The sequence below is a fragment of the Squalius cephalus genome, assembly GCF_949319135.1.
Source record: "Squalius cephalus genome assembly, chromosome: 22".
In the NCBI taxonomy this organism is placed as follows: Eukaryota; Metazoa; Chordata; class Actinopteri; order Cypriniformes; family Leuciscidae; genus Squalius; species Squalius cephalus.
In genome coordinates this window covers 942,875-958,922 of record NC_137143.1, presented here as the reverse complement: position 1 = coordinate 958,922, position 16,048 = coordinate 942,875, and the positions used below count along the sequence as shown (strand labels likewise).

General features: G+C 42.9%; 2 protein-coding genes across 2 annotated transcripts; both read right to left on the bottom strand.

The window, feature by feature from the left end:
* Positions 1 to 2,507: 2,507 nt before the first annotated feature.
* On the bottom strand, positions 2,508 to 7,232 carry mkrn2os.2 (MKRN2 opposite strand, tandem duplicate 2). The gene is made up of 4 exons (XM_079857252.1): positions 5,999 to 7,232; positions 5,873 to 5,922; positions 4,696 to 4,864; positions 2,508 to 3,030 (listed from the first exon to the last, which is right to left on the bottom strand). Exons 1-4 carry the CDS (start codon positions 6,199 to 6,201, stop codon positions 2,793 to 2,795), a joined length of 660 nt encoding a protein of 219 aa, XP_079713378.1. The 5' UTR covers positions 6,202 to 7,232; the 3' UTR covers positions 2,508 to 2,792.
* Positions 7,233 to 10,307: 3,075 nt separating this feature from the next.
* On the bottom strand, positions 10,308 to 15,952 carry mkrn2os.1 (MKRN2 opposite strand, tandem duplicate 1). Its single transcript, XM_079857254.1, has 4 exons — positions 15,513 to 15,952; positions 11,732 to 11,778; positions 11,505 to 11,655; positions 10,308 to 10,939 (listed from the first exon to the last, which is right to left on the bottom strand). The coding sequence occupies exons 1-4, from the start codon at positions 15,719 to 15,721 to the stop codon at positions 10,720 to 10,722; spliced, it is 627 nt and encodes a 208-aa protein (XP_079713380.1). The 5' UTR covers positions 15,722 to 15,952; the 3' UTR covers positions 10,308 to 10,719.
* Positions 15,953 to 16,048: the final 96 nt, after the last annotated feature.

The window sequence follows — 16,048 nt, the reverse complement described above, 5'->3', positions numbered from 1 at the left end:
TCTTAACTAAAATAAAGATTTGTTTATAACTACTACAATATTACATTTAATTTTTTTCCAAGGAGCTGTTTTGTTTTATATGCTCCTAAGAAGAGTCAATTATAGCTCCAGAATTGCTCAAAGTAAAAAGAAATCATATTTTATGATGCTAGTTTTAATTAAAAAAAGAAGAAAAATAAATAAATCAAGGAAATTGGCATTTCTTTCTTTTTGCTGTATCGAAAACATACCAAACCGTGTGTATCGTATTGAACCGAACCGTGAATTTTGTTACACCCCTAGTGGTAAGTGATAAATTACACTGGATAAAATAGCTCCACTTGTCTTGTACAAATGGTGTAATTTTGCAGCAGGTAGGCTAGAAAAAATATGTTTATGTTAGCTACCTGCCTGACGGCAAATGCTGCTTGTAACAAACAGTTAGTGCAACTTTTTTTTCGAACGGACGGAATTATAATATGTTTTTTATTGGGGGGGCCTCCATGTCCATTTTGCTTGGGGCCCCCAAATTCCTTCAAACGGCCCTGATGACGGTCCGTTGAATTGTTAGAAAAGAACAGCAGAGCGGCCATTACACCTCAGCTGTGCATTATTCTCTAATAACTCAACGGCCTGGAGTGAATTCTTCTGCTTATATTACAGTTAGGCTACATCTCAATTGTTCAGATGATGTGTTTCCAGAAGTTTGTCAGGTTTTTTCTTCTGAAAACGCTTGTGTGTGTAGGACTAATTTCATACGCTTCTCATCCCTCGTCAAAATACGCCCAATGGAAACATGTCAATCTCGCAAAAACTCCTGTATATCGCAAAAAGGTTTTTACGCTCGCATGAGGGGGGTTTTCAGGCAATTCGAAAAAAGAATATTTCGCAAAAGTCCAATGGAAACGGTTGGCATTTCCAGGTCACCTGACGAACGTAAAAGTCGCTCATTCTTTAAAGACGGCGCTGTATGTTTGGAGAAAAGACGTTCTTTATTAAACTCATAAAAAGACAAAGGAATTACGGGAATACTGGATTCAAAACAACAAATGCCACAATTTATCAGGACCTCAAAGCAGAATGAGGGAGAAACCTCATCCGTGCCGCTCCCAGTATAAGGGGCTTTCCTGGCCATGAAAGGTTGGACACACGCCTACGACTCCTTCCAGGAATAATAATGGCTAGTGCGGTGGCTGTGAGGTATGTAAACCTATCAACATCCGTCGCCATGATTTTTGAAAAAATGTCGTTTAGTCGCATTACATCGGTTAATGGAAACGCCGTCATTCCGCAATAGGTTTTTTATCGACATTTAAAAAACATTGCAGAAGTTTTGCTTCAGTCTGTAATGGAGCGCAGCTTGTGTGTCTCAGCGGTGTTCGGCAGAAGCGTCTCTACTAATAGTGGACTGTACGTTTCTCTGCTTCAAGAACAGCGCCGTTATTACTTCACTAGAGAGAAACATCGTGTAGCTTTTAGGTTGTTACACTATTTTACTGATGAAACACGTTTCTGTGCAAGTGTGTGTGTGTGTGTGTGTGGTTTAGCGGGAAGAAAGAGTAAGTGCTTTCCATACATAATGAAACGTAATTTTGTGACTAAAAACATGGAAATAATGTTGTTTTTATCCTGTTGTTTACTATATGTGACCCTTGACCACGTCACCAGTCACGAGTCGCACGGGGATATTTGAGGCAATAGCCAACAAGACATTGTATGGGTCAAAATTATCCATTTTTCTTTTATGCCAAAAATCATTAGGATATTAAGTAAAGATCATGTTCCATTAAGATATTTTGTTAATTTCTTACCATAAATATATAAAACATGTATTTCTGTGAGTGGATACAGCACAATCGTGAACATAAATGAACAACTTTAAAGGAGATTTTCTCAATGTTTAGATTTTTTTGCACCCTCAGATTCCAGATTTACAATAGTTGTGTCTCAGCCAAATATTGTCCTATCATAACAAACCACACATCAATGGACAGATTATTTATTCAGTTTTCAGATCATGTGTAACTGTAAAGAATTGTGGTCTAGGGTCACATATTTATTTGCTTGGTCTGTGTCGTTGTGAGTTGTGAACTGAAATCATTTGGCGAAGTGATATGGAACTGTGATGTGGTCAAAACCTGCCTGGAACTACTTTAGCTGTGCGTTTACCTGAAAGCAACTGCACACCTTAGAATGTTTGCCAACCAATCAGATTCAAGCCTTCAACAGCGCTAGTGTACGCCGTGAGAATGGTTATGTGGCCCGACAGTGGAAAAGCGGCTAAAATGTTAGAATGAATGTGAACAGAACTCAAATTCTAGACGAAAGACCCATTCACACCAACGCCCATCAAGTTATCGTTATAAAAATCAGTCTAAATTTAAAAGAATACATTTAATCATTTAGCAGACGCTTTTATCCAAAGTGACTTACAAATGAGAAGAGCAATAGAACCAGTTAAACTAATAATAGGACAACAATATGTGAGTGCTGTGACCCTCAGGTTGCTCTAACACAGTATATGTAATTTTGTTTTATTAAGATTATGCATTACAGATAGGCTATACCGATAAATACACATAGGTTGTATTCACATTCAGAATGATTTTTTTCCAGCTGATGAACGATAAAAATATTGACATCGTTCTCAGTGTCATCTAAACCGTACAGTGTTTCTGGAAGTGAAATATGTCTGACTTTGAGAAGCTTTACAAAAGTGTGATTTCAGCTCATAACAGATTAACAGGCTCATTTAGGCATCATTCAATCAAACTCCACCTTGATACAAGATACACGAATGATCAAACAACATCTCAGAAGTTCTCGCTCGGACTCTCCCGCGAGTTTCTCCTCGGGCTGTCGACGATGTAGAAGTGATTCTGGGAGATCTCCCGGCACAACATCATGTACTTGGAGGCTCTTCTGATCCGAGGCAGGACGAAGGTGTGTGTGAAGCGGTCTTTGCTCAGGCCCGGCTTGGACTGCGCCGCCAGAACGCAGTTGATGAACGTCAGCGTGAAGCTGTAGCAGTTGTGCGTTTCCTCGTTAAAGCTGGAACACAATCAAGAGCAGGATGAACACCAGACACTTAAAGGAGCAGTTACCTTCAGAATTAAACTTCTTTACTCTCCCCCACTTTATCCAAGATGTTCATGTCTGTCTTTCTTCAGTCGAAAAGAAATTACCTTTTTTTAGGAAAACAGTGCAAGTCCAGCATTAGTGGTTTAAAGTATATAAATGTTTATTTGTTTTATAAAATGTCCGCTGGTTTGTCTAGATGAGACTCTTATTCCTCGTCTGGATCGTGTCGAGACTTTGAAGCTGCACTGAAACTCACATCTGGACCTTCGACCCGTTGGACCCCATTGAAGACACTATATGGAGGAACATCCTGGAGTGTTTTCCTCAAAAACCTTCATTTCTTTTCCACTGAAGAAAGAAAGACATGAACATCTTGGATGACGTGGAGGAGAGTACTTTTTTTAAAAAAATTGAGTTTCGAGACCCCAGGACTTTTGTCGCACTTGAACCACGAATAATGAATGGATTTGAGGAGTTTTGAGGTTGAAATTTTAAAAAGTATCAAATCCTTCCCTCGCGGTCGACCTGACCCCGTTAGGAATGAGTGGAATGTGAGGAATGCTTCAGTACACATAGAAAAACTTCTAAAAACTAAAAATGATAAAACTTTACCAAAAAATTATTGTATAATATCTACATGTGTGTCTGAATCAAGCGTGCCGCACAAGCCCTGAAAAGTGAAGCTAAAGCGTCTCGATCGCCCCCCGGTGGCTGGTTCTAGTATAGGTCATAAGCCCCGCCTCCCCGTGTTATTCAACAGGACGTGAGACCAACTAAACAATTAAATTACACTTCAAATATCTTTTTTCCGAAGGTGGTTTGTGTCATTTGCTGTCGTTTTTATCACGCTGATGTAAGTTCAAGTGTCTGTTTCAAAAATAAGTTGGTTTTTAGTTAGTTACGTGATGCGGTGGTGTAACGTCATGATTGACAGCTGTGATTGACAGGTTCTCTGAGCGAAGTAGTCACTGAAGCACCAACGGACAATTTTTTCGGGATCTTCGGAGGACTTTATTTTAACAAGCCTCTTGTCGTACTGAAATCAATTTTCAAAAAATGTGCAGAATGCTCTCTCCCTGAGTGCATTCTGCGAGAGTGAGGGCGGAGCGTTGATTTTGCTGCTTTACTTCCTGCTCACGACTGCGCAGGTCTGGTCCCGAGATCGCCACTGCGCAGACTCAAGATCCAATATGTCAGCGCCACTGGCGGCTTCAGTTCTCATCAATGGAAGAGAGCGAAGGGGCGTCGTCCATCTTTTTTTACAGTCTATGGTCTGAATGCACACTGAAGTAACTGACTTTAGGACCCAGAGGACTCCATATAGAGCTATAAGCCCATCTAGTGGCAAGACTCATGAAATATCATCTTATATTATTGTTTTACACAAGAGCTCAGCACAGACTCCCAATGTGAGATATTTCAAGCAGAATTAAAAGGGTTGTGCATGAAATTGAGAGTTATTTTAAATTTAAGTTGAGAGAGTGTGAGGATTCCGTTGGATGCAGTTTTCTGTGTGTGTGTGTGTGTGTGTGTGTGTGTGTGTCTGTGTCTGTCTGTGTATGTGTATGTTTATGTGTCTGTGTGTGTGTGTGTGTGTGTGTGAGACGAGAGAGGTGTGTGTGTGCAGTCTTTGACCTGTGCCACAGTGGGTCCCACATCTGATGGGAGGAGAACTTCTCCAGGTACTGGTCCCACTGGTTTATGAGACTGAACATGTCGGGCTGGACCAGCGGCACACACACACAGCGTTCCCATCCCTCCTGTTCCCGCTGGACACCGGCCCTCGTGTAGTTATAGACTATTCCTGGATTCATTCAATTCACATTTATTTGTATAGCGCTTTTCACAACACACATTGTTTTAAAGCAACTTTACAGAACATGCAAGAGTCCACATTACAGTTTAGAGTCTGTTATCAGAGGAGACTGTCTTAGTTATGAATTTCACAAATGTACATATACAAAATCACAGTTAGCGAAAAATGTGTTAATTTACACAATTTAATAATTTAATGTAATTCTATAAATCTGTAGTTTGACGCTGCATGTTTCAGAGTAAAGCTGTTCATTTCAGTCTGAGTGTTCGAGTCGCTTATCATTCGGAAACGCAACGAGCGTCAGTCATCTTCCCAAACTCCTCATGGGAATCAGTTATGAATCTGTTGTTGTCGACAAAGAGGAAAAATAAATAAAGCTCAGTACTTTTAACTACTAAACGTTCTTTAAAATAAAATATTAATAATGATAATAATTAACATTGTTATTAATAATAACAATTCTATTAATACTTTTATTAAAACGTATTGTAATATATTATGATTATAAAATACCTCTTTTTAATTTTACAGTACAATATTTATTATTGCATTATAAAATATATATATTTTTAATAATAATTTCCTTTTTTTTGTCTTTAGCTGCTCACATGCCTGTAAAACTAAATATTTTAAAGTGCAATTTACTGAATGTCATTAATATAGTTAGTTGTATTTAGTACCATTTAACATTCAAATTATAAGCAGTTTTTATAAGTATCAGTTTTTATGAGATACTATAATGGCTTTTATTATTATTTTGAATCAGGTTTTATTATGTTGTCCATTTTCATTTAATTTCAAATTTTAGTAGTACTTTAACCTGAACTAAATGAGAAATTTTGAAATTAATATATATATAAATTTTATTTTGAGTTAAAAAAAGTAGATTTTTTTATGGTTGTAGTTTTAACCCTGATTATAAGAAAACTAAAACACTAGCAAATACAAATTTCTTTATATACTAGCACTTTAGTGTGTTAAAATGACACCACATACCGTTAGTGTTCGTGATTCCTGTGTGTAGATCCGAGTGGCCGTCAAAGTCCCTGCAAAAGCACAGCGTCAGTCCGAGAATCTGTTCAGTGGATCTGCTCTTATAAGAGGACCGTGTTAAAGTCGTACCTGAGCACACTGTGTTCTGCTGAAGCCACGAGGAAAGCGCACGGCACTTTGTGTCCATTAGAGAAGGGGTTGGGAATGCTGACCGGCGCCTCCTCAAGCCTCTTCCCGCTGAAACTCATCCCGCATTCAGGACACTGATCCGGGACGAAGAAGCAGAAGATGTCCTTCTCACAGTGGTTGAGTTTGATCACACTCGTGTCCATCGGGAAGAACACGGACAGACTCTGTGTGAGACCGAACTCTGAGTGAACAGAGAGAGTGTGTGTGTGTGTGTGTGTGTGTGTGTTTCAGTGACGTCGACGCTTCACGCGGATCCGGTTGCCGCTGACAATCCTGAGGAACTGCGGTGTCGGTTTCATGGCAACTTCATTAATGTTCATCAGCTCGCGTGACGACAGGCTTCAGTTCCTCCGCCTGCCTTCTGTCAAAGACTGATGATAAGCAGATCAGTCATTCTTTACACACACACACACACACTCACACAGACACACACACACAAACACTCACACAGACACACACACACAAACACTCACACACACACACACACAATCTGCAAAAACAGGTGTTGTCTCACTAATCAAGGGCTTCATTAGCTGCACCAGGTGTGCTTGAGCTAGAACACATGAAATATCTGAACTGGTGAGGTTTGCGTTTGACTGAATGTTAGAAACATAGCAAAGAACGGTCCAAAAAGAGAAGATTTCATCGCCCTTCACAAACAAGGCACAGGATACAGAAAGCTAGCGAAGGCACTAAATGTTCCTCGAGACACTGTTGGAAGCATAGTTCGCAAGTTCAGTGTTAAAGGATCAGTGGTTACTCTCCCCGGACGAGCAGAGAAAGGGCCGTATCAGCGGCTGGAACCAGATCTCTGAGGAGGCCGGTCCAGAAAGCCCTGGAGCGACTCAGAAGATCTAGAGCAGGACTTGATGACCACAGGCTCTGAGGCTTCAGCTGAACACGAGGCATGCCAGACTGCACCACTACTGACCCAAAGCTCAAGAGAAGAGCTCAAAATCATATAAATGAGCCACAGATGTTTTGGGATTCTGTTCTGTGGAGCGATGAAGCAAAACTGGAGCTTTCCATCCCTGTGGATCAGCGGTGTGTGTGGAGGAGGAAGAATGAAGCGTACTCTGTCTACAGTTCAGCGTGAGGAGCTCGTGATGCTCTGCGGCTGATGTATATCCTCCGGCTCTGGAAACCTGCAGCGTGAGGAAGGAGAGATGGAGTCACTGAAGTATCAGGAGATCCTGGGAGAGAACATCATGCCGTCAGTGAGGAAGATGAAGCTCGGACCTTCAGCAGGACAGTGATCCCATGCATTCCTCAGATTCCAGCAAGGCTTGTTTGCAGAAGAAGTCCTGGGAGATACAGTGGCATCACAGTCACATCACAGTGTCCCTGGGGCCGGTTTCACAAAGATAGACTTTGACTATGGCTTAGATATAGTAGATAGTCAGACTTCAGATAGACATCTAGATCAGACCGTTGCACAAAGCACTTAAGACTAGGACTACACTGCAATGCATTCTGGGTAAAATAAGACACTTTTCAAAACAAAAAACATGGCGGATCGAGTAAGCGCATTCAACCGCTCAGTGCAGTTTACCCCAGCGGAGAATATGTGTTTGTTGGAGGAGTGTAACAGTTACAAGGACATTTTACTCGGGAAATTAGCGGAGAATGTAGTAACAAGAAGAAATGTTTAAATTATGAGCCATTTTCCCCTTTTCTTTTGGCTGTTTGTAATGTAACTGAGTGTTACTGCTGGTTGCCAAGGTAACAGAGTCTTAGACCTCAGTTAGCCTGGGGTCAGGGGTCTAATGTTTTTGGTCTAAATTAAGTCAGTCTTTATTTTTGTGAAACAGTCTAACTTGCATTAGACTAGACTATGAGCAAATTATAGACTTGTCTAACACTATAGGCCGCTCTAAAACAGCTCTGTGAAACCGGCCCCTGGCCTGAGCCCCATAGAACATCTCTGGTGGGATCTGAAGGCGGTTGCAGAACACAAACCCAGGAATATCCCTGAACTGGAGGCCGTTGCTCATGAGGAACGGGCTCAGATCCCCCAGACACAGACGCTGTTATACATCTCGCTTCAGCGAAAGGCTCTGCTCAGTGCTAAAGATGCTTGCCATGAAGGGGGGGAATCATTTTGAGACTGCAGAAGTCATTAAAAGTTGCTTTTTCAGTTGAATTTGCAGAAACCACTTGAAACATTTGTTGTGTTGAGCTATTTCATTTACTTTTGTTTGATTTGTTCATTGCAAACAGCAGAAAGTGTGTAAATGTTTCCATTAAAGCTGATTTGCAGTGGGGGTTTAATTATTTCGATTGCAACTGTATATATAGACAAAATCAACTGAAATGTACATGAGACGTGATCTGGTTTTATTGGTGCTTTTTGAATACACTATATTTACTCAAAGTGTTAAAACTTGAACTAAAATGAAAATGGAGAATATTAATGAAACTGTAATACATTAGTATCTCAATAACACCATAACAACTGCTTATAATTGAAATGTTACAACTATAAAACTAATGCCATTACACAGTAAATTGTACTTTTAAATATTTTTCATTTATAAAAGTAACAGAATCTGACCAGTAGATCTATGTGAACTAAATCAAAGTGCTTTTTTTAGTCAGTTAAATATATAATTTTAGTATCTCAGAAGAAATGTCTGTCTAATGGATATTGACTTGAACTTTCAAGCCTTGTGATGTGACACTCAACATCTTTATCCTGTACAAACTGTGTGCGGATTTAATCACCTTATATTAGGAGTAAGGTGGATTCTCCTGAAATCATTTTAGTCTTAATTCACTTTTAATTTTAATTACATTTTCTGAATTAAACTGATCATACTTTATCACTAGAAAACATTTAAATAACTCATTGAAGTTGATGTAGCGTTTGTCCCTCTAGTGGTTAAAAACAAAACTGCATGTTTTTTGTGGAAGAACATTGTTGTGGTTGTGCTTTGGCTCTGTGCGGATGAATATGATTCTTCTTCTGCTCATAAAACATTCACTGCTAGAGATATAACCAGTTTAGATGAAAGATCTCAAGCTGAGCTGAAGAGTTACTGTAGTTTTACTCATTAATAAACTCGATACTTCCTTAAGAATACATTTACAACACTTCAAATCCCTCAGTTCTTCATCTCCTGAAGACACGCTGATGTTGATTCTTGTTTTATTACGATTCTCTTTCCTCCAGCAGACTCTCCTCTGTTCACACACACACACACACACACACACACACTCAACTAACCCCTGCCACACACACACACACACACACACACACACACACACACCATTCTCTTTTCTCCAGCAGACTCTCCTCTGTTCACACACACACACACACACACACACACACTCAACTAACCCCTGCCACACACACACACACACACACACACACACACACACACCATTCTCTTTTCTCCAGCAGACTCTCCTCTGTTCACACACACACACACACACTAAACTAACCCCTGCCACACACGCACACACACACACACACCATTCTCTTTTCTCCAGCACTCTCCTCTGTTCACACACACACACACACACACACACACACACACACACACACACACACACACACACACTCAACTAACCCCTGCCACACACGCACACACACACACACACACTCAACTAACCCCTGCCACACGCACACACACACACACACACACACACACCATTCTCTTTTCTCCAGCACTCTCCTCTGTTCACACACACACACACACACACACACACACACACTCAACTAACCCCTGCCACACACGCACACACACACACACACACTCAACTAACCCCTGCCACACGCACACACACACACACACACACACACACACACCATTCTCTTTTCTCCAGCAGACTCTCCTCTGTTCACACACACACACACACACACACACACACCATTCTCTTTTCTCCAGCAGACTCTCCTCTGTTCACACACACACACACACACCATTCTCTTTTCTCCAGCAGACTCTCCTCTGTTCACACACACACACACACACTCCCACACACACCAGACACACACTCAACTATCCTCTGACACCCCCCCCCCACACACACACACACTAACTTACTCACTCAGCCACACACACAGACACACACACTCAACTATCCTCTGACACCCCCCCCCCCACACACACACACACTAACTTACTCACTCAGTCACACACACAGACACACACACTCAACTATCCTCTGACACCCCCCCCCCCACACACACACACACACATACTTACTCACTCAGTCACACACACAGACACACACATTATGTATTGAGTAATTTTTTAAATCTTGTTAATTAAAAAAAAAAGGAAAAAATACATAGTGTTCATTTAAACATGAAAGTATTATGCAATAATTGAAGACATTTCTCCTTCACTCTTAAACTAAAGCTTCTTTATTCCATGAGGAACCTTTAACATCGGGACTCTCTCACTCGCACGAAGGGCTCTAGAGTTGAAGAACTGACGGGCTCTCCTGGGATGCGAAACCCTTCTCTTGGAAGCTTTATCTCCAGCGGTGTACAGACGCTTCAGGCTCAAGTGTTCGTTAACACTGAGTCAGGAACCCCTAGAGCTCTGTACAGAACACCGTGTGGTTTAACACAGCGCTGCACTCATGAAGAGCAGTGATAGGCCTATACTCTATACAGTATATTAAATTACAGCGTTTTATGAAGAAGTGCATCACAGGTCATCCGGTGCATTCGCTGTGTAAAATCCATGTTGTGATACTGCATGATAGATGTTGATGTATCGAGAGACCGTCTTCATCCGGGGTAAGACGTGGCGCTGGGTGAACTGATCTCTGGTCAGCGACTCGAGCCCGCTCAGCCGGAGCATGTGGTTTATGAAGCTCAGAGCGAACCCGTAACAGCAGGAGCCGAACACACGCTCCTCCTCAAACCTGCAGGAACACACACCTCAGGCTCGGGGCAGATCGGGTGACATGTCGGTAGGGCTGTCACAATATATCGCAATATAAAAATGTAACAATATGTGCAACAATACAAATTACTGTGTGAGAAACAAATTAAAATTTACAGAGTTTTAGTATCAGAACTACATTATAATGTTGAATATAATGTATAATAATGCAGTGTGGGAATATGTGTGTGTCCTGATAATGCCAGATGTCTGATGTTCCCAGTAAAAGTGTCCTACATTATTATAAATATTTCTAGTCAGTGACAGTGAAAGCATATTCATCTACAATAATTCAGTATTTTCATCTTCAGAATCATGAATATTGTTATTCTGGCGTCTCTATTGTCCTGTGCTTTGGGTTTCAGCACCAAGTCCAAGACTATTCATTTACACACACAAATAATACAAAATTTTACATTTTAATCATCTAAATGTTTTTGTTAACCTTTTATCGTGTGTCTATAATATGGTACTGTGAGTTCAGTGTGGTGATGTGTGTCGAATCGTGACGTGAGGCACTGGTTACAGGAGGTGTAATGCCGTACCGCTCTGAAGTCCATTCCGGAAGCGCAGAGAACTTCTCCAGCTCAGCGTCCCATGATCTCGCGAGCCGGACACACACACACACACACACACACCGCTCCCAGCCGCCAGCGTCTCTGCGGACCCCGGACAGGGTGTAGTTATAGACCAGACCTGCGACAAACACAGCTGACGAACACACACTCGAACTAACGAACAGTGTAATATTCACAGGTGGGAGATACGGTACCTTCTGAGTTAGAAAGACCCACGTGTATCTCAGAGTCACTCCACTCTCTGGAGACAGAAAAAGAGTCACTATAGCTGACCGTTCAACACTCTCTAAACACTCTCTTCTGCTCAGCGAGGCTGCATTTATCTGATCAACAATGCAGTAAAAATTGAGAAATATTTTTACAATTCAAAATAGCTGTTTTATATGCGAGTTTATTCCTTTGATCAAAGCTGAGTTTCCAGCGTCATCACTCCAGTCTTAAAGAGACAGTTCACCCAAAAATGAAAATTATCCCATACTTTAGTCTAGGTCTAGCCTGGTTAAAAACCAGACCATTCTCAGTAGTAAAAAAGCTCCATAGACAAATCATTTCCAAAGGGGCGTCACCAACGGACGTCGCTCAAATGCCTCGTCAAGAGCGATCGTCATCGTGTAAAGCTGCGTCCCAATTCGCCTAAGTTACACTACGCCATAAAAGTATGTACTCTTTTTGTGAAGAAAAGGTTTTTACTTTTGAATGTGTAGCAAACAAGTAATAAAAACTCAGTGAGTGTTTTAGCGCAATTTTCTCACCTCATGGGATCACAACACTAAGAGATAGTAAATCTTTTCCTGGATTTTTTTTGTGCGTTCCCGAGATTAGACCTTCCTTAACATAATGCCGAAAACCCGAAGTCTCTAGGTGGTCTGGTTGAGGAGTAGATAGAAGTGCAAGATTGGTGCGCACAGACACACAGAACAGAAATCATGAGTTAACAATCGCAATTTGTCCGGTGGAAAATTGCGCTAAAAAGGAGGCAAGCTTTGGGACATACTACTTCGTCATCTTTATCGGACGGATCTGTCGCGTGCGTCCTGTCACGTAAACTGCCCTGTCAATCATCTCGTCACAGTTAAAATCCTCTATTAAATCTAATTTAATTTCCTACCGTTTCGGAGAGAAATGTAGTAGCACGTTCATCTGCCAGTGGGTCTCTCATGGAGACTGTCCTCATGTGTTTGCAATTTGAATATAATAATGCATTTAAAAGTTGAACGGACGTCGCTCAAATGCCTCTGGGCGCAATTGGATAGACCTAAAACCAATCAGAGCGATCGTCATCGTGTAAAGCCCGCCTCAACGTTTCTGATCGGTGCCGCGATTTCACGGCCATGGAAATGGGCTTGAATGAGCTCTTTGCCAGACTACTTGCAGAGCAAATCTGAATTTGCCGGAAGTTGTCTGGGTTTTCCCAGGCTAGTCTAGGTCTATATGACGCGAGTCGAGTTCTGGCGGAAGAGTGACCTCTGACCCGACGCATGACGAGTGACCTCTGACCTGAAGCATGACGAGTGACCTCTGACCTGAAGCATGACGAGTGACCTCTAACCCGACACATGACCTCTGACCCGACGCATGACGAGTGACCTCAGACCTGAAGCATGACGAGTGACCTCTAACCCGACACATGACCTCTGACCCGACGCATGACGAGTGACCTCAGACCCGACGCATGACCTCTGACCCGACGCATGACGAGTGACCTCAGACCCGACGCATGACCTCTGACCCGACGCATGACGAGTTACCGCTGACCCGACGCATGACGAGTGACCTCTGACCCGACGCATGACGAGTGACCTCTGACCTGAAGCATGAAGAGTGACCTCTGACCTGAAGCATGACGCGTGACCTCTGACCCGACGCATGACCTCTGACCCGACGCATGACGAGTGACCTCTGACCTGACGCATGACGAGTGACCTCAGACCCGACACATGACCTCTGACCCGATGCATGACCTCTGACCCGACGCATGACGAGTGATCTCAGACCCGACGCGTGACCTCTGACCGACGCATGACAAGTGACCTCAGACCCGACGCATGACTAGTGACCTCAGACCCGACACATGACCTCTGACCCGATGCATGACCTCTGACCCGACGCATGACGAGTGATCTCAGACCCGACGCGTGACCTCTGACCGACGCATGACAAGTGACCTCAGACCCGACGCATGACGAGTGACCTCAGACCCGACACATGACCTCTGACCCGATGCATGACCTCTGACCCGACGCATGACGAGTTACCTCTGACCCGACGCATGACGAGTGACCTCTGACCCGACGCATGACCTCTGACCCGAAGCATGACGAGTGACCTCTGACCCGACGCATGACCTCTGACCCGAAGCAAAACCTCTGACCCGACACATGACCTCTGACCCGATGCATGACCTCTGACCCGACGCATGACAAGTGACCTCAGACCCGACGCATGACGAGTGACCTCAGACCCGACACATGACCTCTGACCCGACGCATGACCTCTGACCCGACGCATGACGAGTGATCTCAGACCTGACGCATGACGAGTTACCTCTGACCCGACGCATGACCTCTGACCCGACGCATGACGAGTGATCTCAGACCTGACGCATGACGAGTTACCTCTGACCCGACGCATGACCTCTGACCCGAAGCATGACGAGTGACCTCTGACCCGACGCATGACCTCTGACCCGAAGCATAACCTCTGACCCGACGCATGACCTCAGACCAGATGCATGACCTCTGACCCGACGTATGATGTAGGAGTAGCGTAAGCTCAGCTGAGAGTCGACGCCTCTCGCGGTTCAAACAAACTCAAGCTCCTCCCACATTTCTTTAAAAATCCTCCTTTTAGACTCTAATTCGTGACCGGTGTTTTGTTTTGCTCTATCCTCTGCTCTCCCGCGTTTGTCAGTACCAAGGTCTCTTTCTTGAGCTCAACACGGAAGTGACTTAAACTGCAGTTCATCCACTGGCCACTAGAGGCCGGCTGCAGAAGAGACTCAGTCCCATAGACCTGCATGTTAAATGCACAACTTTACAGCAGAAAAACACATGTTTACAGCCTGGTGCAAAAAGTGGTTTTGGTCTATACAGATAATTTTGTCCTTCATGACGACTGTGAGCGGGGTGAATTTTTTATATAACTCATCCGTTTAAATTATATTAAGCCTTACAGTTGGGCATAATTAAGGGTGTGGCCACTTGAGTGACAGATGGATTGCCGCTGATGTCACTACTAGTTGTTTGTCTGCTGTCTGTTAGCGTCACGTCACCTCAGCTAATCCGCCTCACTGCACATTTTCATTTATCCGGGAGTGACGCGCGGCCAAGATGGCGACGGCCGGCTCCGCCCACTTTGGGCTTCAAAAATGCTCTTCAGAAACACTACGAGTGACGTCATGGACACTACGAACATATTTTTTTACAGTCTATGGTCAATACATCATGAGTCGGGTCAGAGGTCACTCTTTCGCCGGAACTAGATTCGCGTATAGCCGTTAACCAGTGATTATAGTTTATAAAGTTATGAATATGGATATTTTTCTTGGCTTCAGAAGGCCTTTATTAACCCCTGGATCCGATTACTGTTATGATGATGAATGCACTTTTTTTGGGCTTCAAAATCTCAGGCACCATTCACTCCCATTATAAAGCTTGGAAGAGCCAGGATATTATTTAATATATATCTCTTTGTGTTTGATTGTGTTATATGTAGCCAGTGTTTCCCAGCCCCATCTGTAAGGCTCAAGTTTATCAACAGTTAATGCTTAGCATTGAAACTTCATTACCTTCTCGAAATAATCCACTAAACAAGTTGCGATTTGAGGAGCGTGCACTAATATTTTCAGTTCCATCTCATTATCTCAAGATCACGCCCACAATTGTGGAACTCATGAATATTCATGTATACTCCGCCCACTGGAACAGTATTTCACAGGAACCGAATATTACATGAATAATAGTCGTATAAACTCACCCAAGATGTGATGGTCCGTGAATAGATCCTATGAGAAACGCACACGAGACTTTGTGTCCATTAGTAAACGGGCAGGAGAGCGCGACCGGCGCGTTTAACAGTCCGAAAGTTGGAGTCTGATGACAGATCGGACACTGACACTGAGAATATGAGGAGAAACTGTACACATCTCTTCCACAGTGTCTGTATTTGATCACAGTTTTCTCCATTAGAGTTCAGGTGTTCGCGTTACCTGTCGTCCTCTGAGCCTGATCTCAGATCGGTTTCGTTTTCTCACGTTCCACAGGTGACGTCATTGTGTTCGAAACTAGTCCAGCAGGGGGCGCAAAAAAACAGATTCCTCCACTAAACCCATCTATAAAATTAAATAATATAACTTATTCTCTTCCCAGGTCTTTACATTATTTCCCACACCTCTCCTAATCAGTATCTGTAGTGAAAGCTGGTTTGTTATGTTCAGCGGAGAAAGCGATATATGCGATTCGTGGACGAATCGTTCAAAAGAGTCAGTTCAAACGGTTCCATGCGTACTTACA

What these genes read in the sequence shown, in the direction of transcription:
- mkrn2os.2 (XM_079857252.1), bottom strand. Translation starts at nt 6,201, where the DNA reads ATGGACACGAGTGTGATCAAACTCAACCACTGTGAGAAGGACATCTTC. An exon ending in GCAGAACACAGTGTGCTCAG is followed by an intron (nt 5,923 to 5,998) that starts GTACGACTTTAA and finishes GTGCTTTTGCAG; the next exon opens with GGACTTTGACGGCCACTCGG. An exon ending in AGGAATCACGAACACTAACG is followed by an intron (nt 4,865 to 5,872) that starts GTATGTGGTGTC and finishes GAATGAATCCAG; the next exon opens with GAATAGTCTATAACTACACG.
- mkrn2os.1 (XM_079857254.1), bottom strand. Translation starts at nt 15,721, where the DNA reads ATGGAGAAAACTGTGATCAAATACAGACACTGTGGAAGAGATGTGTAC. An exon ending in CACGGACCATCACATCTTGG is followed by an intron (nt 11,779 to 15,512) that starts GTGAGTTTATAC and finishes TTCTGTCTCCAG; the next exon opens with AGAGTGGAGTGACTCTGAGA. An exon ending in CCGGAATGGACTTCAGAGCG is followed by an intron (nt 10,940 to 11,504) that starts GTACGGCATTAC and finishes GTGTTCCTGCAG; the next exon opens with GTTTGAGGAGGAGCGTGTGT.